The 25,401-nt window shown below is 50.3% G+C and overlaps 3 protein-coding genes across 5 annotated transcripts in view; 2 read left to right on the forward strand and 1 right to left on the reverse strand.

Moving 5' to 3' along the window:
• RNF215 (ring finger protein 215) overlaps nucleotides 1–2,973 on the forward strand; it is a 4,502-nt gene extending 1,529 nt beyond the window's left edge. The window contains exons 2-9 of the mRNA XM_031555913.1: nucleotides 7–129; nucleotides 211–296; nucleotides 646–700; nucleotides 876–980; nucleotides 1,101–1,217; nucleotides 1,663–1,800; nucleotides 2,021–2,123; nucleotides 2,303–2,973. Of these exons, the coding sequence (XP_031411773.1) occupies nucleotides 7–129; nucleotides 211–296; nucleotides 646–700; nucleotides 876–980; nucleotides 1,101–1,217; nucleotides 1,663–1,800; nucleotides 2,021–2,123; nucleotides 2,303–2,325 (750 nt within the window). The 3' untranslated portion in view covers nucleotides 2,326–2,973. The remainder of the gene's footprint in view (nucleotides 1–6; nucleotides 130–210; nucleotides 297–645; nucleotides 701–875; nucleotides 981–1,100; nucleotides 1,218–1,662; nucleotides 1,801–2,020; nucleotides 2,124–2,302) is intronic.
• Nucleotides 2,974–3,067: 94 nt separating this feature from the next.
• CCDC157 (coiled-coil domain containing 157) lies at nucleotides 3,068–10,578 on the reverse strand. 3 transcript variants are annotated; one of them, XM_019621132.2, is made up of 10 exons: nucleotides 9,982–10,577; nucleotides 8,894–9,065; nucleotides 7,346–8,030; nucleotides 6,623–6,700; nucleotides 6,085–6,275; nucleotides 5,776–5,952; nucleotides 5,240–5,408; nucleotides 4,594–4,733; nucleotides 4,104–4,165; nucleotides 3,068–4,020 (listed from the first exon to the last, which is right to left on the reverse strand). In XM_019621132.2, exons 1-10 carry the CDS (start codon nucleotides 10,227–10,229, stop codon nucleotides 3,792–3,794), a joined length of 2,151 nt encoding a protein of 716 aa, XP_019476677.1. In that variant the 5' UTR covers nucleotides 10,230–10,577; the 3' UTR covers nucleotides 3,068–3,791. The 3 variants fall into 3 exon arrangements, with proteins under 3 accessions (XP_019476677.1, XP_010718726.1, XP_019476678.1); XM_010720424.3 differs by having other exon boundaries at nucleotides 7,346–8,033; XM_019621133.2 differs by lacking the exon at nucleotides 4,104–4,165 and having other exon boundaries at nucleotides 3,836–4,020; nucleotides 7,346–8,033; nucleotides 9,982–10,578.
• Nucleotides 10,579–10,628: 50 nt separating this feature from the next.
• SF3A1 (splicing factor 3a subunit 1) lies at nucleotides 10,629–24,010 on the forward strand. The gene is made up of 16 exons (XM_010720425.3): nucleotides 10,629–10,783; nucleotides 12,641–12,753; nucleotides 14,418–14,622; nucleotides 15,469–15,726; nucleotides 16,175–16,249; nucleotides 16,640–16,790; nucleotides 17,208–17,401; nucleotides 18,054–18,171; nucleotides 18,288–18,473; nucleotides 18,832–18,953; nucleotides 19,114–19,356; nucleotides 20,063–20,273; nucleotides 21,048–21,202; nucleotides 22,000–22,101; nucleotides 22,316–22,387; nucleotides 23,256–24,010. Exons 1-16 carry the CDS (start codon nucleotides 10,718–10,720, stop codon nucleotides 23,355–23,357), a joined length of 2,373 nt encoding a protein of 790 aa, XP_010718727.1. The 5' UTR covers nucleotides 10,629–10,717; the 3' UTR covers nucleotides 23,358–24,010.
• The last annotated feature ends 1,391 nt before the right edge of the window (nucleotides 24,011–25,401 follow it).

A 25,401-nucleotide genomic window follows, 5' to 3' on the forward strand; every position in this document is an offset into this window, starting at 1 on the left:
GCTCAGCAGGGATGTGGGCAGTGCCAGCCCGTTGTGCTGAGCCTTCTGTCCCTGCAGATGAAGCGAGCCCTGGTGCTGGGGGCCTCAGCCCTGCTCATCCTGGCACTGAACCAGAATGCGATCCGAGAGGTAGGAGAGCCCTGCAGTCCTACTAGCACGCTGGGTGCCCTCCTGCCCCACTCACAGCTGTTGTTTTTCTGTCCGGTGCAGCTGGATGTCTCCCAGCTCCTTGCAAAGCCCGTCATCGTGATCCAATCCTCAGACAATGTCACCAGGCTGCTGGGAGCACTGCTGCGGTGAGCGTTCCCTTGCAGCAGTCTGATTTGTGCAGTGGGCAGCAGAGCACAGCCAGCACTCGTGCAGTGTGGGGAGGCAGAAGGGGCTCGGAAGGTGTCTGGCACGCTCAGCTTGGCATGGGAGCAGGGGCATCTGTGGTGGCTTCACTGATTGGGAAACAGGCACGGAGCAGGGATGTGAAGTTGCTGAGAGGACTGGGTGGAAAATATCACTGCCATTTCCTCCGTGTGTCCCTCTGTCCTTGTACACATCTCAGGAGTGGCCTCCCTCAGTGCCCGGCAGGAATAGGGCTGCTGGCTGCTGGGGATGCTGCATGTGGCTGATGCTCTTTGTGCCTCTTGCTCATAGAGGACTACGGGCTACAGCGAAGATCACATACCAGGCGGTGCTGCTGGAGAACCTGGTATGTAAGTCCTCCATCTCCTCTGTTTGGGTATGAGGACAGGGGCATGGCAGTGGGGAAGCCTGCAAGGAGCAGGAGCCAGCTCTGCAAGTGCTGTTGGAGCTTCTGGTGTCTCTCAGTCCTGCCCCCTGTACTGCAACATGCTGTTGTGGTGACGCGGTGTCCTGCCTTGCAGGGGGTGACACTCACCCTGTGGTCCACCTGTGGCCTGTCCCGAGGGGGCCTCTATGGCGAGTGGCAGGGTGTCATCTGCACTGGAGAGAACAGTTCGCAGGTCCAGGTGCGTCACAGATGTCCCCGTGGCCACTCCTCAGTGTCACCACAACTGGGGATGAGGCTGGGGGTGAAGCAAGGGTCTCCCCCTCGCCCCCCTGAGCGCCTGGTGGTGCTGTCCCTGCAGAAGTACCTGCAGCAGCTGTGGAACACCATCCTGCTCGTCGCTCTGCTCCTCTGCACGGGGGTGATCGTGCAGGCACAGCGGCAGTCACGGCAAGGCCTGTCGGAGCGGGATGCTGAGGTGGGACGTGGGGCGTGGGGACTGTTTTGTTTGGAGGAGAGGAGGATGAGGGGAGACCTCACTGTTCTCTGCAACTTCCTGAAAGGAGGTTGCGGCAAGGAGGGCGTTGGTTTCTTTTTCTCATGTGAAGTGTAGATGGGATGTGAGGCAATGGCCTCGGATTGCACCAGGGGAGGTTTAGGTTGGATGCGAGGATAAATTTATTCACAAAAAGGGTGGTTAGATGTGGGAAGGGCTGCCCAGGGAGGTGGCAGTCACTATCTCTTGGAGATATTGAAGGTATTTGGTAGGTATTTAAGAGATGTGTGGCATAGCACTTAAGAACGTAGCTGACTGTTGGAACCGTAGTGTTAGTCGATGGACTTGATGTTCTAATGGATCTTTTCCAACCAACGTGATTCTATGCTCCGCTCATTTCGCCTCACCTCCCGCTCTGTGTCTCCAGCTGGACCTGAAGCAGCACATTCGGCGGCGGCTGTTGGCCCTGAAGACCCGGCGGTACAATCCTGGCAAGGCGCTGCGGAGCCGGGCCTGTGAGATCGATAGCTGTGCCGTGTGCCTGGACCAGTTCAGCAAGAGCCAGGTCAGACTGGTGGCGTTGGTCCCGGTGACGATTTGGGGCCATGCATGCTAATGCCACCCCTTTGCTCTGTTCCATGGGGCTGAGCCTTCTCGTGCTTCATCAGGGCGGGGGTGTCCCCGTGAGAGGGACGTGTGGTTGGGGACTGCCCCCCTCTGTGGGCAGGGGACAGATTGCTGTGCTCCTCATGGCTCACATGTCCCATCTGCTTCTCTCCCTGCAGTGGCTGCGTGTGCTGCCATGTTCCCACGAGTTTCACCGGGACTGTGTGGACCCCTGGCTCCTCCTGCAGCAGACCTGCCCACTCTGCAAGCATAACATCCTAGGTGAGAGCAGCTCTGGGACTAGAGGATCCTGAGGGGCCCCCACGCATCCTGCACCCCAGTTCACCCTCTGGGGAGCATGTTCATGCCAGGGCAAGATCTGGGGAGGAAGTGGTGCCAGCCACAGGCTGCTCTGCTCTTGTGATCCCCGTGTGACACCTCCCCATCCTTCTCCCTTGCAGGGAACTGCTGTGGAGAGAGCTAGTCGGCCCAATGGACGTGCTCCAGGGACAGACGGACCCATGGCTGCTCTAGGGAAGAGCTGGGGAAGAACAGGGCAGGCTTGGGGTGAGCTGTGCTCGGAACTGGAGCAAGGCTCAGCGCAGCCGTGCTCTTTGCAGCACCAGGCAGTGCCTGGCCCTTAGGAGAGTGAAGACTTTGGGGGGGTTCTCCCTGCTTGGTGTGAGTAGAGGGGCCAGGGGCACGGCTGGGCATTTGCCAAATGGCTGAGGGATGGGTGCCAGGGAAAGCACTCATGGGTATAACTGGGGAGGGGCCACTGAGGCTGTCGGCAGAGTCTGCAGGCACTGAAGGGAAGAGCGCAGGTCTGGCTGTTCCCTCTCCCTGCTCATCATTTTTTCTAAGTCTTTTCTATTTGCCTGCGGCTGCAACAGGTGGGCAGCACCAGGCTGGGAGCCCGCCTGCACCTGGGGCTCTGCCACAGCTGAGGGACGGGAGGGGGGGAGGATGAACCACTTTATTTATACTAACTTATTAGAAAGGACAGTACGAGTTAGCTGAACACAGAGTGCTCGGGGACTCGCTGTGAGCCTGCAAGGGCTCTTGTTCCATGTGGCAGCTGGAGCTGCAGCACTACTCGTGGCCGTTGCTATTAAATACAGAGCTCAGAGAGGCTGCTGTGTCTTGTGTTGTGTGGTCCTTGGTCCTGCTGACCACTTTTCCCTGCCGCAAGAGGCTGCAGCCTATGCTGGCAAGTTAAGCCTCTGAGTTCTCCTCAAAGCGGCGTAGCTGCCTCCTGGGAACAGCTCCCTGGCCTGAGCCTCGCCTCGCTGTGCTTAGGCATGGTGTGGGTGCTCCTGAGTTGGTCAGGATCAGAGCCATGCCAAGGACTGCAGCAGCAGCTGAGCTACAGGCAGCTGAACTCCAGTACCCAGGAATGCCGCCAGCCCTGCTCTGCTCGTTGTTCAGAGCCATCTCTGCGTGCTGAAAATTTCCCCCCAGGCCTCCTTGCCTGAATGCTGGTCTTCTTGCTGCCAGCAGTGCTTGTACCTGACCCACTCCAGTCACCACCGCTATACAGTGGTGCTGGGGCTGCTGTGTTGTGGGAGACAGGAGGGGAACACAGCAGCCCAACCCATGCACCCCACTGCCCTGCACTTCACATTGCTCAACAGAGGTCCAGCAGGGTAAGCTGCGCAGACAGGTTTATTGCGGCCACCATCCTGCAGCAAACAAGGTGAAGCAACAGCTGCTGGCTGGCTGTTAGCCGAGCCTTCTTTCAGCCTCCCAGCTGCTGTGGAACCACTGCCCATGAGTGTTACACCCAGTCAGCAACTCTGCTCCTTGGGCACAGAACAACAGGCAGGCAGACCAAGTTTCCCAAGGGAATGTACCTTCATGTTTGCAACAGGTAACGAGGTCCTGCAGGAACAAAGGGAGTACTGTGTGCTGCTCTTTAATGCTTCACCTCTTCCTCAGTTACACAAACAGCTATTTGCGGTGCAAGATGTGGTGTGCTCTGGTTGTACTGCTGCTCCCTCTGGGCTTGTGGGGAGCCAGTGCCAGGCCCTTCGCTGGCAGCGTGATGCAGGCTCTGGCCTCACGTGCAGGTTCTGCTGGGAGCAGCTTATGTTGCTGGCTGCCCGCAGGTCGCTGCCAGGCCTTGCTGGTGGCTCTTTGTGATCCTGTGCCATCTCCGCTGCCTTGGCTGCTTGGGGGTCTGTGGAGGTGAGAAGTGGAAGAGGTTGAAAGGGAGTAAGAAGTGGAAGCCCCCCCAGAGCTATCCTCTGTGCTCCCACTCACCCTGCAGCCTCCCCTCCGTGCTGACTGCTGAGCTGAGTCCACAGCTGGGTCTGTGGGATGTGCTGGGGAAGAGAGAGGAGGTGAAACTCCTGTGTTTGGCTCTGTGATTGCTTATCTTGGCTTCTGCCGTGGGTGGATTTCACTGCTGAGCAGGTAGTGGCGAAACAGAGGCACAGCAGCCATGGGGGCTGATGTAAGGAATCTGGGAACCAGCCCCGGGCACCTCAGCAAAGCAGCTTACTGCTGCTGGTTCAACCAGACCGATCTCTGAGAGACACCACAGAACCAGGGAGCTGGGCTTTGTCCTGCTCAGCCCCACGAGAAGCCACAAGCAATGCTGCACAAGGAGCACCACAGCCTTCCTCTCCTGGGAGTCTTTATCCTGTAAGGGTATGGCCAAGGAACCGATCCCCAGGGGTTGTGGGACAGGGTTTGCAGGGTGGCCCTGGGGCGCACAGTGTGCTCCATCCCGCCAGGCTCCCCAGCTCACCTGCAGCACGCCCTGCTGAGCAGCTGCCTTCACCTTGGCCAGCGCAGCCCTGAGTTTCGTGTTCTCCTGCTCCAGCACACTGATCCTGATGTGGTTGGCCTGCAGCTGCTTCTCCATGTCTTCGGTGATGTTCCCAGTGCCTGCAAATGAAACATGACACTTCATGTCAATCCCGAGCTCAACACACTACCAGCACAGAGGTGCTGGCAGCAGAGCCTTTCCCTGCTCCCTGGGACCACTTGCTCTTCTGTCCTCCCTCTTGAGCAAGGTGGTAGATGCTGGAAATGAACCTTCCTGAACCGGAGAACAACAGCACAACCCTGGAAGTGGCAGCTGGGACCCCAATCTGTCATTTGAAACAGCAAGAACAAATGCAGCCATGTCCAAGTCGTTGCCCTGCTTTTGTGCCAGATGTGGGACACAGCACCCACATAAAGAATCAGGTTAAGATGGTAGCGGCTTAGTGCCTCACAGGGACTGAGCCCTTCCTGGCTGCAACTGACTCATGTCAGAAGGACAGACTGTTACACAAGTGACACCATTGTGCCCAGGGCTGACAGGATCCCGTGTGAGCTCCAGGAGACCCCAGAGGTACAAGCCTGCTGCTGCAAAAGCAGGCACTGCTACCTGCTGCCCTGTGTCTTACTCTCAAACTGTGTCTCAACGGGGATGTGGAGCTCAGGGAAGAACACCAGGAGTTTCTCCCGCTCCTTCAGTTCCTTTGTGTGCTCCTCCAGCCTGGAGACATTCTCCCGTAGCTTGGAGATGGACTGCTCCAGGCTCAGCTTCTCCTGCTGCAACATGTCCAGCAACTCCTGTGGGGCCACAGCAGATGGGTGAGTTTTGGGGGCACCTTCCCAAACCTCATTATGGTACAGTCTGGGGAAGCCTGTCCTTAATGGGATCAGGATATCCCCAGAGGGACAATGTAGTCTTGGCTGTAATGATCTCTGTGTGTCTGAAGCACAGGCTGCTTCAAGCAACATGCTTGAACCATGCTTGAGTCTGAGAGAGAAGGGTCACTATGTGGAAGTGGCCCTGTAGCAATGTCAAATTAGCTGTCAGAGCCACTATCCTGGGAGAACTGCCCACAAGTGTGAGATGGGGCAGGGGTGGCTCCTGGGAACCCTGTGGCACAGCTGTGTTCTGTCCTGGCTGCTCCCCCTGACAAATGCTGGGTACCTGCTGCACCCGTAGCTGGTGCATGCTCTGCTCCTTCTGCTTCTGGCTCTCCCGCAGCTGCTCTGCCATCCGGGCTCTGTCCTCCTCAGCCTCCCCCAGGCTAGCTTGCAGCTCCTCACGCTCCTGGTCCAGGCTGTCCAGCTGCTGCAGCAGGGTGCTCTGCTTGGCCTGCAGGGACTGTGCAGGGAGGTGAGCCTGCCGGAGGCTGCTGCTGCCTTGATGCCAGTGCCAGGGCCAGGGAGAAGCAGCACCCATGGCAGTGAGAGGTTGTGGTCACAACTGGACAGCTCCAAAGAGCTCTGTTCATACCTTCTCATGCTCCTGTGTGCTCTCCACTTTGGCCTTCTCCTTCTCCAGCTGGGTGGTGACTGCACTCAGCTCCTGACCCAGGCTGTCCCGCTGTCTGGTGAGCAGCTTCACCTCCTCCTCCAGCTCCAGCACCCGGCTCCTGGCCACCATCGCGGTCTTCAAGTCCTCCAGCAAAGTTTGCTTGGTTGCCTCTGGGGAGGCACAGCAACTGTGACACAGGCTGGACAGGGTAGGGAAATGCTCCCAAGCCAGGAAGTGTTTTAGGGGCCCTTCAGCATCTGCAAGTGCTGGCGAAAGCTGGCAGCAGGGCTCTTGGTGTCCCATGGAACCCCAAATCTCAGCCAGCACCAGTACCAACCCGCCCTGCTGCTAAATGATGTTTGGGCACTGCAAAGAGGAGGTCATGTCATCCTTCCATTCCCTCCAGGTCTAACCCAACTCCTGGGAGAAACAGGAGTTACATGGGTGAAAAATGTGCGAGATCAGAGCCAGACTTGGGGAGAGATGTGCCAACTGGATGAGCAGCCCAGATCCTTACCCAGCTCCTGCACAGCAGCCTGCTTCGTGGCCAGTGCTTCCTTTAGGGCAGAGATTTGCTCTTCCAGCAGAGCAGCTCCTAAATCAGCACAAAAGACTACTAAACATTAAACAGCTCCTCAAAGAAATTAAAACAAAGAGCATCATCAGCATCATCAGCAAGCGACTGTGCCAAAGCATCTTTTCACCCAGTAATTGTATCATGCTGTGCTTCAGCAGAGAGGAGACAGTGAGATGATGAGGGCAAGCAGCTCCCACTGCTGGGGGTTAGCCTCACAGCAGGGAACAGCTGCCAGCATGTGAAATGCTGCAGAGATGGGACAAGAGAGCATGTGGAGCTTGCAGTGGTGGAAAATGAGATGATGGGAATAGAGAAGCAGCAGAAGAAGCTGGGAGATGATGAGGACATCAGGAAAGGCAGTGATCCCGGTGGAGCAGCCTTCATCTACTCCAGGAACTGCTGTCAATGCATGGATAAAGGGCAGGTATGGCCAGGTAAACCCACAGCATGGCTCGTCCCCTTGTCTCAGCCATGTAAGACATCTGAAAACTATGTAATGACCCTACAGGGAGCATTTTCTCACCACTGATGCAGGACCTACCAAAACTAGTGGCCAAAGCTCTGCTCGTGGTGTTGGAACCAAGATTTGACTGCAGGCTGCCTCCTTCTGCAAATACCCCCAGACCTGGGAGGGGGTGCAGGGGACAGCAGACAGCACTGTACCTCTCCGTAGATCATCCTTGTCCTGCTCCAGCCTGGCTACAGTCTCCAAACGCTCTTTGTTCTTTACTTCTAGGCTCTGTTCAGCCTCTTTCCTCTGCCGTGCTTGGGTTTCCTTCTCCACCTGAAGCAGCCGAGCAAAGTCCTCCACCTGCTTCCGCAGCTCATCCTTCTCCTTCTTTGACTCTGCCAGCTCAGACTTCAGAGGGTTGAGCTGCTCCAGCAGTGTGTGGAGGTGTTTATTGATGTGTGAGATGTCTTTGCTTTGCTCCGAGACCCAGTACCTCACATCAGTTGCAGAGAGGGTCCTTCTCTCCTCAGTGCCCTCCACCGCCTCCTGGAACCCGCTCAGAGCCGAGGGGATGTTCTGACTCTGGCAGATGCTGCTAATGGCTTTGCTGACCTCTTGAAAGCCAGCCTGGAAGCTGTCACAGGTGTCACAGGGTGCTGGAGGCTCTGCTGCCTGTGTGTGGATGCTGCGGCTGCGCTCAGCAGTGCTGCAGGCAGACTTGGGCTGGGAGCTGCCTGAGGTGTTGCTGACAGCCTGCCTCAGGGAGCTGGGTTGGGCAGCACCTGGGGATGTGCTTGACTCTGAAGTAGATGGCAAGCAGTCCTTCAAGCATTCCTTTGCAGTTCTCTCAGCCTCAGAGGTGGATTGCAGTGCAGCGACATCCTTCTTGCAAGTCTTCTTCTGGTGAAAAGAACAAAGGACACAAACATAGAGCCCAGACTGAACCACATCATCAGCAAACAATTCAGGAGAGCTGAATGCAGAGGTATGAAGGTTGGGAACAGGACATCAGTGCAGCCAAGAAGCTACAAGGTCAGAGCATGCACTCTCAGAGCTTGCTGGACAGATCTACCAAGCACTCAGGGTTCACTATTTATTACGTTACCATGAAAGCAGGTGGCCTGTAAGCAAAATGATTTTTACACACAGCATGGGTTACCGTTGGTTCTGCCTGACACAAGGGAACTGAATTTCTCAAGCTCCCAGGTAGCTTTTTGGTCACTGCCTGCTAGATAGCAGAGCTGTGGTTTCACAAAGCTTTTGCAGCAGAACTTCCTCCCCGGCTCATGTTTTTGTTATTTTCCTTTCTGTCACACCTCACTGTACTGTCTCCTGGCTATGTGAGATGAATTATTCTGACACTATGCCACAAGAGGCATCATTTTGAAAATAAAATATAGGGGAGAGGCATGGTATTTTTACCACAAATCATTTCACTGATTTAGGCCAGCTCAGCCCCACACAGTGTGGGTCAGCAGAGCCACAGAAGTAGCACATTGGTAAGGTGAGAATACTTTTTCCAAGCAATAAGAGCAGCCAGGCTCCCCAGTCCCAAAACCCTGGTAGAAGCCTGGAGGTCACAGTCAGGGAGTGCATCTGGAGCAGCCACCACACGTACCATGGCATCTCGGAGAAAGACTGCAACATCAGCCCCGTGCCATGGGCATGCCTGGCATATCTTCCAAATTGTGTGGCTGTTGAGCCATTGCTGTGAGCCCTGTGCTTGGCTCCAAGTGCCCGCGCACCCTTGTATGTCCCACCTCAGTCTGAAGCTGCCGGTAGCAGGTCCCCAGTCGCAGCATGCTGTGCCAGTACCTCCTCACCGTCAGCCCCGCCGACATGCATGGTCCCACTGCCTCCGCTGGGGGCACAGCTCGCTCGCTGAGCAGGTTTTCTGAATACCCCGTGAAGCTCTGAAGCAGCAGCAGCAGCCTTTGTGGAAATGAAACACGGCTTAGAGGAATAAAATATTTGTAACGGGAAGAGAGCCCTTGGCATTTAGCAGAGCAGTGAGCCTGAAAAACCAGCACGGCAGCAAAGGAGGCTGGATTTCAGTGTATGTGTAACCCTCAGGCCTGGAACAAGACCGGGAAGGATTAAATCCCCCTGCAGCACCAGGATGTAGCTCCAAGGGGCTGCAGTTAGACTCTCCATAAAGATGTGGGGCACTCACTGCTGTTATTGAACACGTACTGTTAGGACCAGGCATCCAGAGACAGCTCTGAGGGCATGGCTCATCTTTAAAATTGAGTTGTTTTCATAGAATCATAGAATAGCTTGAGTTGGAAGGGACCCCCACAATCAGTACAAGCGGGGGACAAAAGAATTGAGCACAGCCCTGCCAAAAATGACCTGGAGGTACTGGTGCATGGCAGCTGGGCGTGAGCCAGCACTGTGCCCTCACAGCCTGAAATGCCAACCGTATCCTGGGCTGCATCCAAAGCAGTGCAGTCAGCAGGGCGAGGGAGGCAATCTGCCCCTCTGCAGTGTGCTGTGAGACCTCACCTGCAGTGCTGCGTTCAGATGGGGAGTGCTCAATGCAGGAGAGACATGGAGCTGTTGGAGCACAGCCAGAGGAGGGTGAGAAAAATGCTCCAAGGGATCGAGATATTCAAGGCTGGACAAGGCTCTGAGCACCCTGATCTAGCTGTGGGTGTGCCTGTTCACTGCAGGGAGTTGGACCAGCTGACCTTCCAATGATTTTATGATTCTTTGACCTCAAAGACCACCCAGTTCCAGCCCGCTGCCCAAGGCACTTGTCTGCATCAGACAGGCCAGACATCTTCCCTCCATGGGGAAGGAGCCGCTGTGCCCCAGCTGCTTTTTGCAGGGTGCTCTGCCCGCTCACCTGTCTATGACCAGCTCCAGCAGCACCACGTGTGCGTGCTGGCTGAACTCGGGGTCGCCCTCGGCGTGACTGTACCTCTCCAGCAACACCACCAGATCCAGCTCACAGGACACTTTGTTGGGAAACTTCCAGGAGGGGAAGCGTGCAGGGCCGGTGCGGGAGGTGACGTCGGCGATGGCTCCCTGCAAGTCTCTCAGGTCGGCCTGCAGGCTCGCCATGCAGCCGGGGTGACCCAGGAGGTGTGTCATGCTGCAGGACGAGGCTGGGTGGACGGACAGATGGACAGATGGACAGACAGTCTCTGTGGGGCAAAGGTGGGTAGAGCTAGGAACAGATCGTGGTTGACACCAAAGGCCTGCCAGGGGAAAGGAGGGGACAGGTGCTGCGTCCCCAAGACTAAGATTTGGGATGAGGGGTGCCTGCGGAGGGCAAGCAGTAGCGGTGGGGGCACTGAGGGAGCCGGGACGCCGGGAGGGGCCAATCGGGGACAGGTGAGGCTGTAGTGCCGGCGGCTGGGCCTAGGCCGCGGCGCCGCACCCGCTGCCATGGCAACGTCCCGCCCCGCGATGCGCAGCTCCGCCCGCGCATGCGCGCCGTCCATCTGCCCGCCCCTTCCTGTCACTGCGCAGTGCGTCACTTCCGGCACGCGTGCGCAGTTCGAGGCGCCAGGCCGCCATTTTGTCAGCGGCGCTGCCCCTTTCTTTGCGGCCTTTACTGAGCGATCCCGAGTAGCGCCATGCCGGCCGGGCCCGTGCAGGCCGGGCCTCCGGCGCAGCCAGCGCCTCCCGCGGAGAGCAAACCGGTAAGAGCCGTGCTGAGCGGAGGCCGGGAGGCTTCGGGCCTGCGAACGGCGCGGGCGGGGTTAGCGAGGCCTGCAGCGGCGGCCCTGTCCCCGTGCGCTGCCCTGTCTCTGTGCAGGGCCGTGTCCCTCGGCCTCCCGGCTGCCCACAGCCCGCAGCTCTGCGGCATCGCAGCGAGGCGACACGGCGCTAGGTGACCAGACATCCCTGAGCGACCAGACATCCCTGGGTCTTTTGCTGTTCGGAGGAAGTGGGAATTAAAGCTGAAAGGGTCGTTGTGTCTTTCTCTTAATTTGCTTCTTAGATCGTTAAGGTTGGAAAAGATCCCTTGGATCTCCAGGTCCAACCCCAGCTCATCCCCGCAGTACCCACTGCCCACATTCCTCAGTGCCACATCTCCACAGTTCTGGAACACCTCTAGGGACGGTGACCCCACCACTCTGTGGGCAGCTGTGCCGCTGTAGCACCACTCATTTGGAGAAGAAATATTTCCTATTTTCCAGCCTGATTAAAAGTTTATCTCTTGAAGCTTTAACGGAATTAACAAGTGGTAACAACCTGCCAGACTTCTAGTGATTATAAAGATGTCCTGTGTGTCTGTTCTGTGAAAGCTGTGCTGTGAGCCAAGGGAGGCACCGTCAGCATTCTGCAAAGCACTGCAGCTGGCTGCATTGAAAGGCAAAGCTGCCCTCAGGGGAGAGTGTTGGGGCTGTGGTTCAGGTCCTCCCGCAACTGCAGAGAGGAAAATATCCTGCTGAGCTCTTCTCAGCTATGAAAAAGTCTTTAATGCAGCCTTAGTAGGATGGGAAGCTGTGTGTTATTTAATGTTAGCTTGAGCGCTTTGATTCCCATTTCTGGTAACCCTGCGGACTATTAGGAATTGTAGAATCGTTAAGGTTGGAAAAGACCACTGAGATTATCTAGTCCAACTGTCACCCCACCCCACTGTGCCCATGACCATGTCCCTCTGTGCCACATGCTCCCAGCTTCCAGGAGCAGTGACTCCACCATTCCCTGGGCAGCTGTGCCAGTGCAGCACTGCTCTTTCTGAAAAGAAATTTATCCAAGTATCCAGCCTGCAATGCTCTTAACTTCCAGAGCTGTCCAGCAGTGCTGAATTATTCCTAGGTGTGGTGTTATAGGCATGCTTTGCTACATCTTGGCTCAGCATCTATAAACTTGCACTGGATTGATGCTGAAAGAGCAGAAACACTGGGAAGAGCTGTTTGGTTCCCATGGGACAGCCTTCCTGCTTGCCTCGCTGCAGCAGCCCCCGCAGCAGGTGCCCTTGACAGGCTGACAAACACCATCTCCCTGCCTGGGAAGCTGGGGAGTGCTGCTGCCTTGCAGGACTGCAGGTTCAGATTGTAAAAGCATATCTTGGTGCCAGGAAAATTCAATGGTTTGGAGACTGAGGAGAATAGGCAGTTCTCAAATACTCTTTAAGTATTTGAAGTACTTAATTCTTACAGAACACTCCTTCAGCGTGGTATTTCAGAACAACTTACTGAGGTACTTTAGGACTGTTACTCCAGGTGCAGATGAGGAAACTGATAGAGAGAGGGAAGTGAATTTTACAACTCAACTCACTGAAAATAAACCCAGTCTAAGTTTGGAGACTACCAGGCTGTGCTTTCACGCTCTGATGCTGATGTATAATGTGATATTTGAGATCATTTGTAGTTCCTTTTCTTGTTACCAGGTTAGATTTAGACTGTTTGAATTTACTGTCTTGACTAGCTGCAAATATTGCAGAGTGAAAGGTATCTTCCAGAGATGATGAGGTGGTGGTACAGGAATATTTTTGCTACTTAGGAGGTAACATACAGAAGACTGTAAGAAAAATGTTTTTATTGCAGCCAGAAGAGGAGCCAAAAGAGGAAGCAGCACCAGCCAAGCCTGTGGTGGGAATTATTTATCCTCCTCCTGAGGTCAGAAATATTGTTGACAAGACTGCCAGCTTTGTAGCCAGGTAAACAGCACGAGTGTTGTCTTGTCTCCTATGGGATTTTTCTGCCTCTCACCTCCCAGTACTACTGTTTGTCTGTATCCAGAAGCTGAAACTGGTCACAGTCCCACAGTGTTCCATACAGGTTTCTAAGGATTGAGATTTTACCAGTGAGATTGTAGAAAAGAGGCAGCAGTTGTCTTAGAGATACAACGTGTGCTTTGCTAGAAAAGCTGTGGTAGTAGATAAATTCTTTTTAAAATGACCTGAAGGGCAAACAAAGCTCCAGGTGGAAAGGAAGCCTTGTTACTAGCGCTTCCCTGAATGACTGAGCCAACAGAAGCCATTAATTTATTTTCACTCTGTTTTACAATGTGTAGGCAATTACCTCTCTTTTAGGGTATGCTGGATTCCTTGTTGAACCCCAAGGCTCAGTCGCATCCCTGTTTGCCTACAACTCCGTAAAGTGTGCCAGCCCCTGGGGCACACTGACTCAGATGTCTCTCCCCTCTATAGCCAAGGGGATAGAAGTGCACGTTCCCAGGGAGAGGTCTGGGTTAGGCAAACTGCCCGTGATGTGCGTGGCATATTTTCCTTTGTCGAGTGCAGCAGCAGGTTGATTATCACAAGTATAGATGTCGCAGCTAGGGAAGAAGCCTGAAAGTTTGATACATTTTACTCATTTGGGCTTTTTCCTCCTGTTGCCATGCTTTTTCCTCCTGTCAACATGCAAACACAAGCTGCTGCTGGTGGTAGCCTGGCCATCTTCTTGTATGCTCTTAAAATGCTGAAGTATTTCTGGCTGTCTTAATGCTATGTGGGGTATTAAGGGACTGGATTTTGGTCTTTCTGGCAGAGTACAAATAGCACAGGAAGTAAATTCCTCAGCTGGCTATGTGAATTCTGCATGGCATCCAGGCATTGCTAAAATGGAACTGTTGGTTTAAGGCAATTACTAAATGATGGTCTGGTCAAAGACACTTGCTTTGTAACTGATCTCTAAAATGCTGCTGAGGAGCCTGAGCTTGCTTTGAAGATAAGGAAGGAACTTTGTTTATCCTTTCCTATTGTAGAGGCATCCTCTTTTGGGAGAGACTTACTGCCTAAACAGGGCCAGAGAGTATGAAGGGAAGCATGCTGCAGCAAGCTTTTAACTTTCTTAATCTCCCCTCAGAAAATAAGTAGCTGGTAACTTCAGGTGTGAGTAGAGGAGCTAAAACTGGCTCTCCTAAATGCAGCAATGGAGCTCTCCAGTGTGGTCCATCTATGAGCAGGCTGATGATTACCTACCTTTTCTTTAGATGAACTTTCTTGAAATGGAACTAGTTTTAAAAAACTTGTTAGTCTGGTAAGGAACTCGTGAATATCTTCTATTAAACCATGTCATCCATCCAGTCATGTTTGATTTGAATATAGCCAGTGGAATGGGAAGTTTTTAACTGTCCTAAGAAATATTGGTTGTGAAATGCTAAAGACTGAATTAGGTCGTGTACACATAACTGCGTGGGTGTGACTGGCTGCTGTGTTGCGTGTGAGTTACTTGGAGGTAGGGAGAGTAAACTTCTTCCACACAGGAGAGAAACTTGTCTGCTGAGAGGCAGATGCATGAACACAGCTTGCTATGGAACAAATGGGCTTTTATGCTTGAGTCGATACCCGTTATCTAAACTTATTTTTCCACCCTGCAGAAATGGTCCAGAATTTGAAGCTCGAATTCGTCAGAATGAAATAAATAACCCTAAGTTCAATTTCTTGAATCCCAACGACCCTTACCATGCCTACTACCGGCACAAAGTCAGCGAGTTCAAGGAGGGCAAAGCACAGGAGCCCTCAGCTGCTATTCCCAAGGTCATGCAACAGCAGCAAACTGCTCAGCAGCAGCTTCCACAGAAGGTAAATGCTCCCTTACACTTTGATTGCTTCTCACTAATTGTTTCTCACATGGTGATGCTAGGCAGAATGATGAAAGCAGAAAGGCAGTGTGAAGGAAGGACTTAATTTATCAATAGTTGCAATACAGGACAACTCACAGGCATGAAATTTAGCATCTGGGGCTTTCTTTTGATGCAGATGTGCATCCCCTGGTTGCTGGTAACTAAAAAGTTGTGTGGAAGATCAATAAATTGTATTACTTGGTGCATCTTAATTATATTTAGTTATGCATTGACTTGTATGGTACTTAAGGCTTAGTGTTCACATGGAGTGTATGAATTTAGGACTCCCAGCCACGATCCTTAAATATCCTTTGGAGTTCGACTTCGACACGTTGCGTACACTGTCTTAGAGATACACTTCTGTTTTGTTTTCTTGTTCTTTCCTGCCAGTAGGATCATCTTCTTCTGAAAATATGTACAAAATGTTGCTAATCTTGCTTAGTTGTCTTCATAGATACTGAGTGGAAAAAGGATGCTGTCTGAGCCTTCTGCATGCTTTGCACGACCTTATGCTGTGTGGTATTGACTGAAGGACTGGTAATCACTGGAGGATTGTAGTGAAGTCCTGATAACTGGCAGTATCATTAGCTGTGGGAACAGTGTTTGTTTTAAAGTATACCCAACTACAGAGATAAACTCAGCATTACTGCTTTTCTTCCAGTCCTTGCCATTGCCAGAATATCTAGACTAAGGTTGTTTTCCTTCAGTGGCTTGAAGGGAAAATGAGCCCTCTTGAGTGTTCAGTACCAACCTATTGATTGCAGTCACTGAGCATTGAGCACTGAGTCTCCATTCTGCTCTGTAGGTTCAGGCCCAGGTGATCCAGGAGACGGTTGTTCCAAAAGAGCCACCTCCAGAGTTTGAGTTCATCGCAGATCCACCCTCGATTTCTGCCTTTGATTTGGATGTGGTGAAGCTGACAGCGCAGTTTGTGGCTCGGAATGGGAGGCAGTTCCTGACTCAGCTGATGCAGAAGGAACAGAGGAACTACCAGTTTGACTTCCTTCGCCCGCAGCACAGTCTCTTTAACTACTTCACAAAGCTGGTTGAACAGTACACGAAGGTACTCATGGCAGTGCACCTGTCAAATTGATTTCTTCAGCAGCACTCTTGATTTTGAAGACTACTGATGCCCTAAAAAACAGCTGGGCTGGAAATACACACAGGTCTAGGAGTCCATCCCTTCAAATTGCTCTTTAGAAAAGGGTGGATCTCTTGCAACTTGTTGGCAACATGCAGCAATGTACACTCTGGGTTGTTACTTAAGAATATCAAACACTTCAGCAATATAAATAAATTTAAAAAGTGGCATTTTTTAAAGTACTGAGTGTAGATAGAGCAAGAGTGAGTAGTTTAACTGTACAGTGTACAAGTACAATGATTGACTAGACTGGAGAGACAGGATATAGCCACAGAGTTCTCTACTATTATTACCAATATGGAAAGAGAATAATTACTTTTAAGATTTTGGCAAAAAGTAGTCATGAACTGTCCTGCAAAATGTGTTTCAGATCTTGATCCCACCGAAAGGCTTACTCATCAAGCTCAAGAAGGAGGCTGAAAATCCCAAAGAAGTCCTAGATCAGGTATTACATGAATAACTCTCAAAATTGCTGAAGCCTTTCAGTTGTGTTGAATTCTGTCTCTGCATACATCTCATTTGTTGTCTATGAATTCCTTGCTGTGAATCTTCAGCGGGACCTAATGTGTCATACCTGGCTTGGTCTTGACTCAAGGGGTCCACAGTTTCAGCTTTAGAAAGCCACTTTATGAGGCTGGTGCAGTACTCTTTTCAGTAGGCAAACCTATAGCTTCTACATACATTACAGTTATCTCTTTGCCCTGCCTGGCCTCCAAAGCAGTCCTTGTATAAATACCTTGAAGGGGCTTTTAGGATAAATTTCTGACACTGTAGAGATGATTATTACGTATTTTTGGTGTGACATTTGGTGCTAACTCTGAGTCTGCTTGTACAGGTGTATTACAGAGTGGAGTGGGCAAAGTTCCAGGAGCGAGAGAGAAAGAAGGAAGAGGAAGAGAAGGAGAAAGAACGTGTTGCTTATGCTCAGATTGATTGGCATGACTTTGTGGTTGTAGAAACAGTGGACTTTCAGCCCAACGAGCAAGGTACTGAAGACAGGCATTGTAACCTCTTGAAACTGTACTTCCTCTGAGTACAGTGTTGGTTTTAGGAAGACATGGGGTTTTACAGCTGTATAGCCTTCAAAGTGAAAAGGAGAGCTTTGTTTTTGGAATCAAGTGGTGTTCTGTGGCAGTGTCTGCTTTTCTGTCTCAAAACAGGACAGCAAAACTTGTCCCACTTTCTGGTGATGCTTTCACTTTTAAGTAACTTCATCTCCAGGTGCTGTTGTAATGTTGGTCAGGATGGAGTTTAAAACAGGATGAGCATATACCTTAGCTTGCAGGGGCTTTTGTTACCCCTGTTTTGTAGAAAAACTGTTTCTCAGAAAACTGGTATTTCTGTCTTCCCGTTGCACAATCAAATGGGATCAAGAAACAGAAGCTGTGTTTTTTGCACTGTAGGGAATTTCCCACCTCCCACCACTCCAGAAGAGCTGGGAGCTCGAATCCTCATCCAGGAACGCTATGAGAAGTTTGGGGAAAGTGAGGAGGTAGAGATGGAGGTGGAGTCAGATGAAGAAGATGAAAAACAAGAGAAAACAGATGAGCCTTCGACTCAGCTGGATCAAGACACGCAGGTGCAGGATATGGATGAGGTAGGTGGCCAACAGAATTGGCATTATTCTTGCCCTGTGAGATTTGTGTGGGCTTTATTATGGTCTTCATTATAGTACGTTTCTCAGTATACTGAGGGAATGAGATTTCCTTTCTTCTGATTGAATTCCAAAATGACCTGTTTCTGCTGAAATACTGGAATGTGGTATATTTAATATTTTCCATGGTGATACAGTTTACAAGAGAAATCTGGGAATTCAGTCACCCAGTGAATTGATATGAGTTTATTTCTGTCATCCAGCCTTCTGAACTTTTCTCACACACTAGGGTCTGGAATGTTGAAAAGATGACTCATTTTAGACTCTTCCTTTTAACCACTGCATATAAGCAGTTTTTTTGTGAGCAAGAAACAAGATCATCAAGGCTAAACATAAGCCCTGGCTTGCCATGCTGCGGTAATGTGGAAGCTGAGGCTTACTTGCTTCCTTTTTTGGGTCTGCTTAGTTTTTAATTCGTGATTACCCAAAGGAACCACTGTAGTAGAGATGTCAAGAGGCAAAATAGCTCGCTTACTTTGAAGGTGCATAATCAGTCCTTGTAGTTTTGCATAGGATTTTTTTATGCTTCTCTAAAGTCTTCCGTGGGAGTATTTGACTACTGGAGCGTGGTTTTGATTTTCTTTCTTTAAATCAGGGCTCAGATGATGAAGATGAAAGTCAGAAAGTTCCTCCTCCTCCAGAAACTCCGATGCCACCACCTCTTCCCCCCACACCAGATCAGGTCATTGTACGGAAAGACTACGATCCCAAAGGTAAATCAAGCAGGCAAAGATCAGCTGTATTTCTTAACGAATAATCACAAAGCTGTTTGTTTCTAGGCTGCATCCTCTGGTGGTGTGCTTTTAACAGCGTGGTTTTGTTCTTCCAGCTTCAAAACCGTTACCGCCTGCCCCAGCTCCAGATGAGTATCTTGTTTCCCCCATCACTGGGGAGAAAATCCCTGCCAGTAAAATGCAAGAGCACATGAGGATTGGTCTGCTGGATCCTCGATGGCTGGAGCAGCGCGATCGCTCTATCCGTGAAAAGCAGAGCGACGATGAGGTCTATGCCCCAGGTCAGCTTGTGCATCTGACAAGGCTTGCAAGTTCCTCTTCCTGAATTCCTTCTGTGAACGTTTTAGCTTGTCTCCACTCCCCCAAGTTCCCGCTGATAGGGACTATCTTAAATGTAGCTTTCTGACTCAAGTCCTTAGTGTTCTGATTATACTGATACTTTTGTTGCTAGTACATTGAAGCCCTTCTGCAAAGATAAAGGCAGAGAGCATTTGCTGCTGCTGGCCAGTCGTCAGTTGCAGTCCCTTTCTGAAAAGAGCAGCTCTAGGCCATTAGGTAGCAAATAGTTTTCAAGATCATTTAATCAAGGATCAAGTCTCTTTTTATTCACTTAGAGGAAGAATTTCTTCTTGCCTGCAGGTTTGGATATCGAAAGCAGCTTGAAGCAGCTGGCAGAGCGCCGTACCGATATCTTTGGTGTGGAAGAAACTGCCATTGGTAAGAAGATTGGTGAAGAGGAAATTCAGAAACCAGAGGAAAAGGTAGAGTGGAAACTGCTTTAATAGGTTCTTGTAGCATTGTGAATGCTCAGGATTCTTTTTGACCATGTCACTGTTGTAAAACTACTGTCCTGAGCTGTCTGTAGTTCTTATCTTAGTCTGCTCAGGCTGGGGTTGCTCTGATGTCTTTTTATCCTGACAGGTGACCTGGGATGGCCACTCAGGCAGCATGGCTCGCACACAACAGGCTGCTCAGGCCAATATTACTCTTCAAGAGCAAATTGAAGCTATCCATAAGGCCAAGGGACTGGTGCCGGAAGATGACAGCAAGGAGAAGATTGGTCCCAGCAAACCCAATGAAATGCCCCAGCCACCCCCTCCTTCGTCAGCATCCAATCCTCCTCCGAGTGCTCAGCCTATCACTTCTGTGCCTCGTCCACCCACAGTAAGTGCTGGGGCTTCCATAAGTAAAGCAGCTGTGACCATGGATAACTGGAAGGGAGTCCTGACAAAGCTCCAGGGTTATAGCAGGGCACTGGCTAGAAACAGGTTTTGAGAGAAGTTACCCTTCCAAACTGCTCTTAAAACCTTCCAAACATCCCTATTAAACTTGCAGTTAAAAACTGAAAATAAGGTATAGGTGGAGCTTTTAATCCTTAGCTGTATCAAGAAGACTTGATGGGTTGCACGGGGGAAGAGCCTGGGTGGTGACACCTTGGGGGAGGGAAGTATGGCTAACAAATGAATGGGTTGGGACCTCTTTTTTTTTTTAAACATTTAAAAAAAAATTAAGACATGATGCAGAAAAACTCAGAAGTTGCAAGTAAGAGATGCTCACAGGTGACTCACTGCCCGTGTTCTGCTGGAGTAAGGGCTTTGCTTACTCCTTCTCTAAGGTCGCCACATGTCTTACAGTCCCTGAGTGGTGAGGGGAGGAAGAACTGCTTGATGTGTTAATGAGGTTCTGTGCCTGTTTGCAGGAAGCTCGGGCTGCCATACGGTGGGCTTGTTAAGGCTCCCAGCAGGTCTTTGCCCAGCAGAAATCCTCACTGTGTTGCCCTGGTGATTTTAATTTAATCAGAACTGTGGGCAGCACTGGGATGCTCATTCCTGCATGCACCTGCTAAGAAAAAATGACCTTCTCTCTGCAGATGCCTCCTCCTGTCCGTGCTGCTGTTGTTTCTGCAGTTCCTGTCATGCCTCGTCCCCCGATGACCTCTGTGGTCCGTTTACCTCCAGGCTCTGTCATAGCCACCCCCATGCCACCAATAATCCACACCCCACGGATCAACGTTGTCCCCATGCCACCATCTGCTCCTCCCATCATGAGCCCTCGCCCGCCTCCCATGATAGTACCAACGGGTCAGTGACTTCAGCTCTTTCCAGTTAATTGTCAGTTGATTCCTGACTAGTGTGGCTTTGAGGCTCGATTCCTTTTTCCTTCTTTGTCTGTAGTAATGGTGTATAATTGGCACTGAAAAAGTATAAATCTCTTCTTTAAGGATATATTTTTTTAATGTTTAGTGTGACTTAAATGGTAGTCTGGCTTCTGGGATCTAGTCATCTGCTCCAGCTTGGGAGTTCTGTCTCGTTGGTGTCCCTGGAAGCCTGACTGAGTGAGCACTACAAATTCATGCAACTTTCCAAGTTGAACCAGAGTAAAGTGGATCTGCCAGCACCTTGCTGAGTGTTACAGTTTGTTAGGGAAGTTGCAGCTGCCAGAGGAAAAGCTGTTATCTGGCTCTGGCTCTGTTCCTTGTAGTGGCTTCATAGCATTGTGGTGGTTTTAAATTAAGAAGCACAACATAAAAACACTTCTGTCTTGTTTTTTTTTCCTTTTCCTTTTTATTTAAATTGAGGTGCTGGCACTGCTCTACGCTAAATTCAGAGCATTTTCTTTTTTGCAAGATCTGCAGGAAGCTCCCATTCTGCTTGTTGTTTTTTCCTGGACACTTTCCCATTGTGGAAGACCTGATGTTTGAAGTTTGCATGGTACTGTTGGCTATATTAACGTCTTGCATGAATGGTGGCATTTATTTTCAGTCTTTATTAATCTGCTAAAAGAGCTCGTGTAAAGGAGTATCTGCTGTATTCTCCATGGATGACTGTGTTGTGCTTTCCTTCATCCCATTGCAGCATTTGTTCCAGCACCTCCCGTGGCTCCAGTTCCTTCCCCAGCACCAATGCCTCCTGTTCACCCACCACCACCTATGGAGGATGAACCAGTTTCGAAGAAACTGAAGAGTGAGGACAGCTTGATTCCAGAGGAGGAGTTTCTGCGCAGGAACAAGGTATGTGTGTGAACTCTCTGCTTGTTGAGAACTGGAGTCCTGGCCCTGCTGGGCTGTTCAGCCTCCTGTGCTCAGAGGGGTTGTAAAGTCCATTGAGAACACAGAGGGGAGCTGATGTACAAGTATTTCAAAAGAAAGTAAGTTGCTGAGGTGGCTCCTTCCTACTGTCATACCTGAGTAAACTGAACTGCCCTTTATTTTACTAAAAGGAGCAGTGTAGTGCTGCACACAGATGGTGCTCTCCTGTAATTAAGGGCAGTGAGATGTAGGGTTATAGTAATGTAAAGAAGAGATAATGCTGGTAAGCTTTTAAGTAGAAGACTGCTAAGCTGGAGGTGCAAGGAGATTTAATATATCAGTGTCAACATGGTAGTATGGCAATGTAAGATCTTCCATAACATGATTGAAATGTTAGAATGAATTCCCTTCTGAGTAACGGCGTCCTGTTGGGCTGGTCTTAAGCCCTTTAGGAAGGGAGTGCTGTTCTCCTGGACATTTGTTTGCATTACGAAGCCATTTCTTTAATACTGTGTGCATTCCCTCCAAAATACTCTATCTGTGATGCATGGTGAGCAGCCCACAGAGAGAGAGACTAATGTGAGAAATCCAAGTTAAGGTTTTGTTATGGTAACAGTGAAGTGACTTTCTCAGAATTGAGACAAATAACATTTCTGTGCTCACTGGGAATTCAAGATACGTGGTTGGTATTGGGAAGGTCTATAAATACTTTGTCTGCTGCTCTTATCACAGCCCTGAGACTCCTTGCCTGTGAGAGACCTTATCATTATTTCCCTTAGGGCCCAGTCACAGTCAAAGTCCAGGTACCCAACATGCAGGACAAGACTGAATGGAAGCTGAATGGCCAAGTGCTGGTGTTCACTCTGCCACTTTCAGATCAGGTATGTAGCTTATTAACCCAGCCTTTGCCCCTTGCTTTGTTCTTGTGGAGTGTTTTCATGTTGAGAGCAGTGGTTGACCTGCATGACAGGAGCTGTAAAACTCTGGATGTTTCCCACACTGTAGCTTCTTGCCAGGCAGGGTTGTGTGGTAGAGGTCTTGATGTTGGCCATCATAGAAGGAAAGGGTCTGAACAGGGTTTTTGTTTTTTCCTAGGTGTCTGTTATAAAGGTTAAGATCCATGAGGCCACAGGGATGCCAGCTGGGAAACAGAAGCTGCAGTATGAGGTGGGTATAAGCCCTGCAACGTTGTTTGCATGACAGTGCTTTCTCACACTAAAGTGGACTTTTTTTAAAGAAAAGGTTGTACCACTAAGATACAGGAAAGAGCAGAGGGAATGGATTTTCTTTGCCTGTGCAGCACACTGTTACATTACTGTGCACTGTTGGTGCAGGACAGGCTTCTAATAGTGGCATTCACTTTGTCACTGGTAAAGATGAGGCCTCAAGGCTTGATGGCATTCTCTGAAATTCAGCCTATTTTGTGGAAGGACTTCTTGGTTGGAGGTTGTTTGTTTGCTTTTAAATGCAGCAGCTTACCCTTGTTTTGTCATGAGCTCAAGAGGTGAGCAACAGTACATTGAAACCCTGGGAACTCTGAAACACTGAAGGGAGGCAATTTCTTGAGTCGATAGGCACTGCTCCTTTTTAGTAACTTGTTCTCAGTCATGCATGTGCACAGCTCAACCTGCTGCCTAAGCAGTGAACTTTGAGCTCTTACCTCCTTTGGAACTAGTCTGTGGGCAGATAATGTTAACCCTTCGCAAGAAGTAAGCTTAACTAATTTTGTAAAGAACAAAAAAGGGGAGGAGGGGATCTAAATAGCTTCATTTGTGACTGATTTGACTGATTTTGTCTGTTTGTGGAGAGCAATCGTGTATCATCTGGCTATGCTCTTCTGTAATCCTCAGCATACCTACCTCTTCCAGTGCCAGTTCTGAGGCACTGGATCTCTCTCAGGTGTTTTTGAAGCCTGCAGCACTCTTGTCATCACCCTGTTTTGAGAGTAGCCTTAGGAAGGCTTTGTCTATGTGTGGCTTTGTGGGAATGGACCATTAACATTTCTACTGTGTCTTTTCTCTTGTCTTCCCCACAGGGCATCTTCATCAAGGATTCAAATTCCCTGGCTTATTACAACATGACAAGTGGCTCTCTGATTCACCTGGCACTCAAAGAAAGAGGAGGCAGAAAGAAATAGGAGCTCTGGAGTCCAGAGATGTAACAGGGCTGCTTTGCCACTTGTGTAACCCCAGCCATTCAAATCCTCCAGTCTCTTAGGGGCTGCTGTGACAAGCTGTAGACTGCCTACCAACTCTAGATTAGAAAGGGAGACAATGAACCCATCCCTGTGTGGCTGATAAGAGGAGAAGCTGAAAGAGCCCTGAAAGCTGTGTACATGTAGTGAGCTGGTATGTAGCTGCAGTCTGTTAGTGATCAGTGCTTAGCTAGAATGATGTTGTCCAGGTTTGCTGTCTCTACAGTGAATTTCCTAGTGAAGCAACATTGAGGTCATGCCCAGCTTAGTCTAGATCCATCTTTATTTGAGGGATTTTCTGACCAAGAACATCATCTGTCTGACTATAGTATTTGCTGCTTCACTTAACCTTTTTTTTTTCCCTAATTGAAAATTTATTTCTTTATATGCTTACTAAGCTCTTTTTTCTTTCTGTCTCATATCTATCTGCAAGAGCCTCTTGCACTGACCCTGACTTGGAGTTTTATCCTCTCAGTATGAGTGTGCATGGCTCTCCATTGTGATAAAGGAGATCTGGGGCTGCATGCTAAGCAGCTTCATGCTTGTTCTGTACAGCCTGTGATTTGTTTTAATAAACGTGCATCTCGGTGCGGGATCCTGTTTGTGGCAGCTCTCATTCTTTGGGATTTAGGCTTTTTGGATGGACTTTGTTCACCCTGGTCTTAAATATGTTATGGGGAAATGCTGGCTTTCATAATCAAAGAGTTTATTCTAGGAAATGCTTGCATTTCATACAATAGGCTGCAAGAAAAGGATTTTGTTAATTTCCTTAGTGCTACAGTTATTCCTGAGCATAACACAGCTGTGTGTACCAATGTCTGTGTCCATGTACGGGTGTAGAGAGAAGATTTTGAGCCTAAGCCTAATCAGTGAGGACTCTCTTGGAAATCGTGACTTATCCTTCCTGTCCTGCAGTTAGCATCTCTTGGTCCTGGGGAGCCTATAGGTCCAGAAAATAGATCAGAGCTGTACTGCAGTTTGATACACACAGCACAAACACAGTGAGGCTGAGTTAAGCTACATATAGGTGGCCAAGGAAGGTTGGTTGTCTGTCGCTGCCCCGGAAGCCCTGTGATTTGGGCACCTCTGCTCTTTTGGGACAATCGGAAACCATGGGTTGTTTGGGTTTTTTTTGGGGGGGGGGTGTTCTTTTTATTGGAGGTGCTCAGGCATTACAGGAATATCCTGTTTACCTTTGTGCTTTGTGCTCAGGGGAGAGAGTGATGAAGCAGGAGGGAAGAGACAACATCCCACACCCCGCTCCCTGCTTCCAGGCAGCAGAGGAAGCACGGTGCTGTTAGAGGTGCCTGGCAGGAGCCCAGCACAGGTGGCTGTGGTTCTGCTCCCAGCTGACAGCTGCCCACGTGTCCGCACCAACACAGCCTGCTCCTCTCGGTGCTGCAGGATGCTGAATTACCACCGGCACAAGTCAGCAGGCTGTTGGGGTGGGAGGTGGATGTGCTCCTGCCCCGCAGGAAGGCGTGCTGTAAGTACTTTCCTTTTGCACTTCAAAGCTAGACAATAGTTGGGTACAGTCCTTAAGAGAAAACTAAGCTCCTTAAGAGAAAAGGGCAGTGCAGCTTGGAGCCATTGCAGCGCAGAGAGAGGTTTGCTGAAAGCAGCATGCACACAGCTAGCTAGTGAGTGCTGTTTCCCACAGCTGATAGAAACTGCAAAGAAAGCTTCAAAATGGAGAAGTCTCATTTCTGCATCCTGCACAGGACTCGAGCATCATGGGACTGCATTTAAGGTCACTCAGCTCTTCTCTCTCTGGCAATTGGTGCCAACGGCGTTGTGCAAGAACCTGCTCCTCCCGTGCGGTGCTTTCCTCGATGGCTGGGCTGCATGCTGCTGCTCAGATGGCATTCCCAGCCTCCAGAAGCACCAAGCCCCGTTTACGAGCCTGGCAGGGCTGTGCTCCGGCAGGAAAACCCGCCGCAGGCTCTGTGCTGAAGCGCTGGAAATAGCTCACATGGAGCCCTGCCAG

This window comes from Meleagris gallopavo, chromosome 17 (genome assembly GCF_000146605.3).
Source record: "Meleagris gallopavo isolate NT-WF06-2002-E0010 breed Aviagen turkey brand Nicholas breeding stock chromosome 17, Turkey_5.1, whole genome shotgun sequence".
NCBI classification, from domain to species: Eukaryota; Metazoa; Chordata; class Aves; order Galliformes; family Phasianidae; genus Meleagris; species Meleagris gallopavo.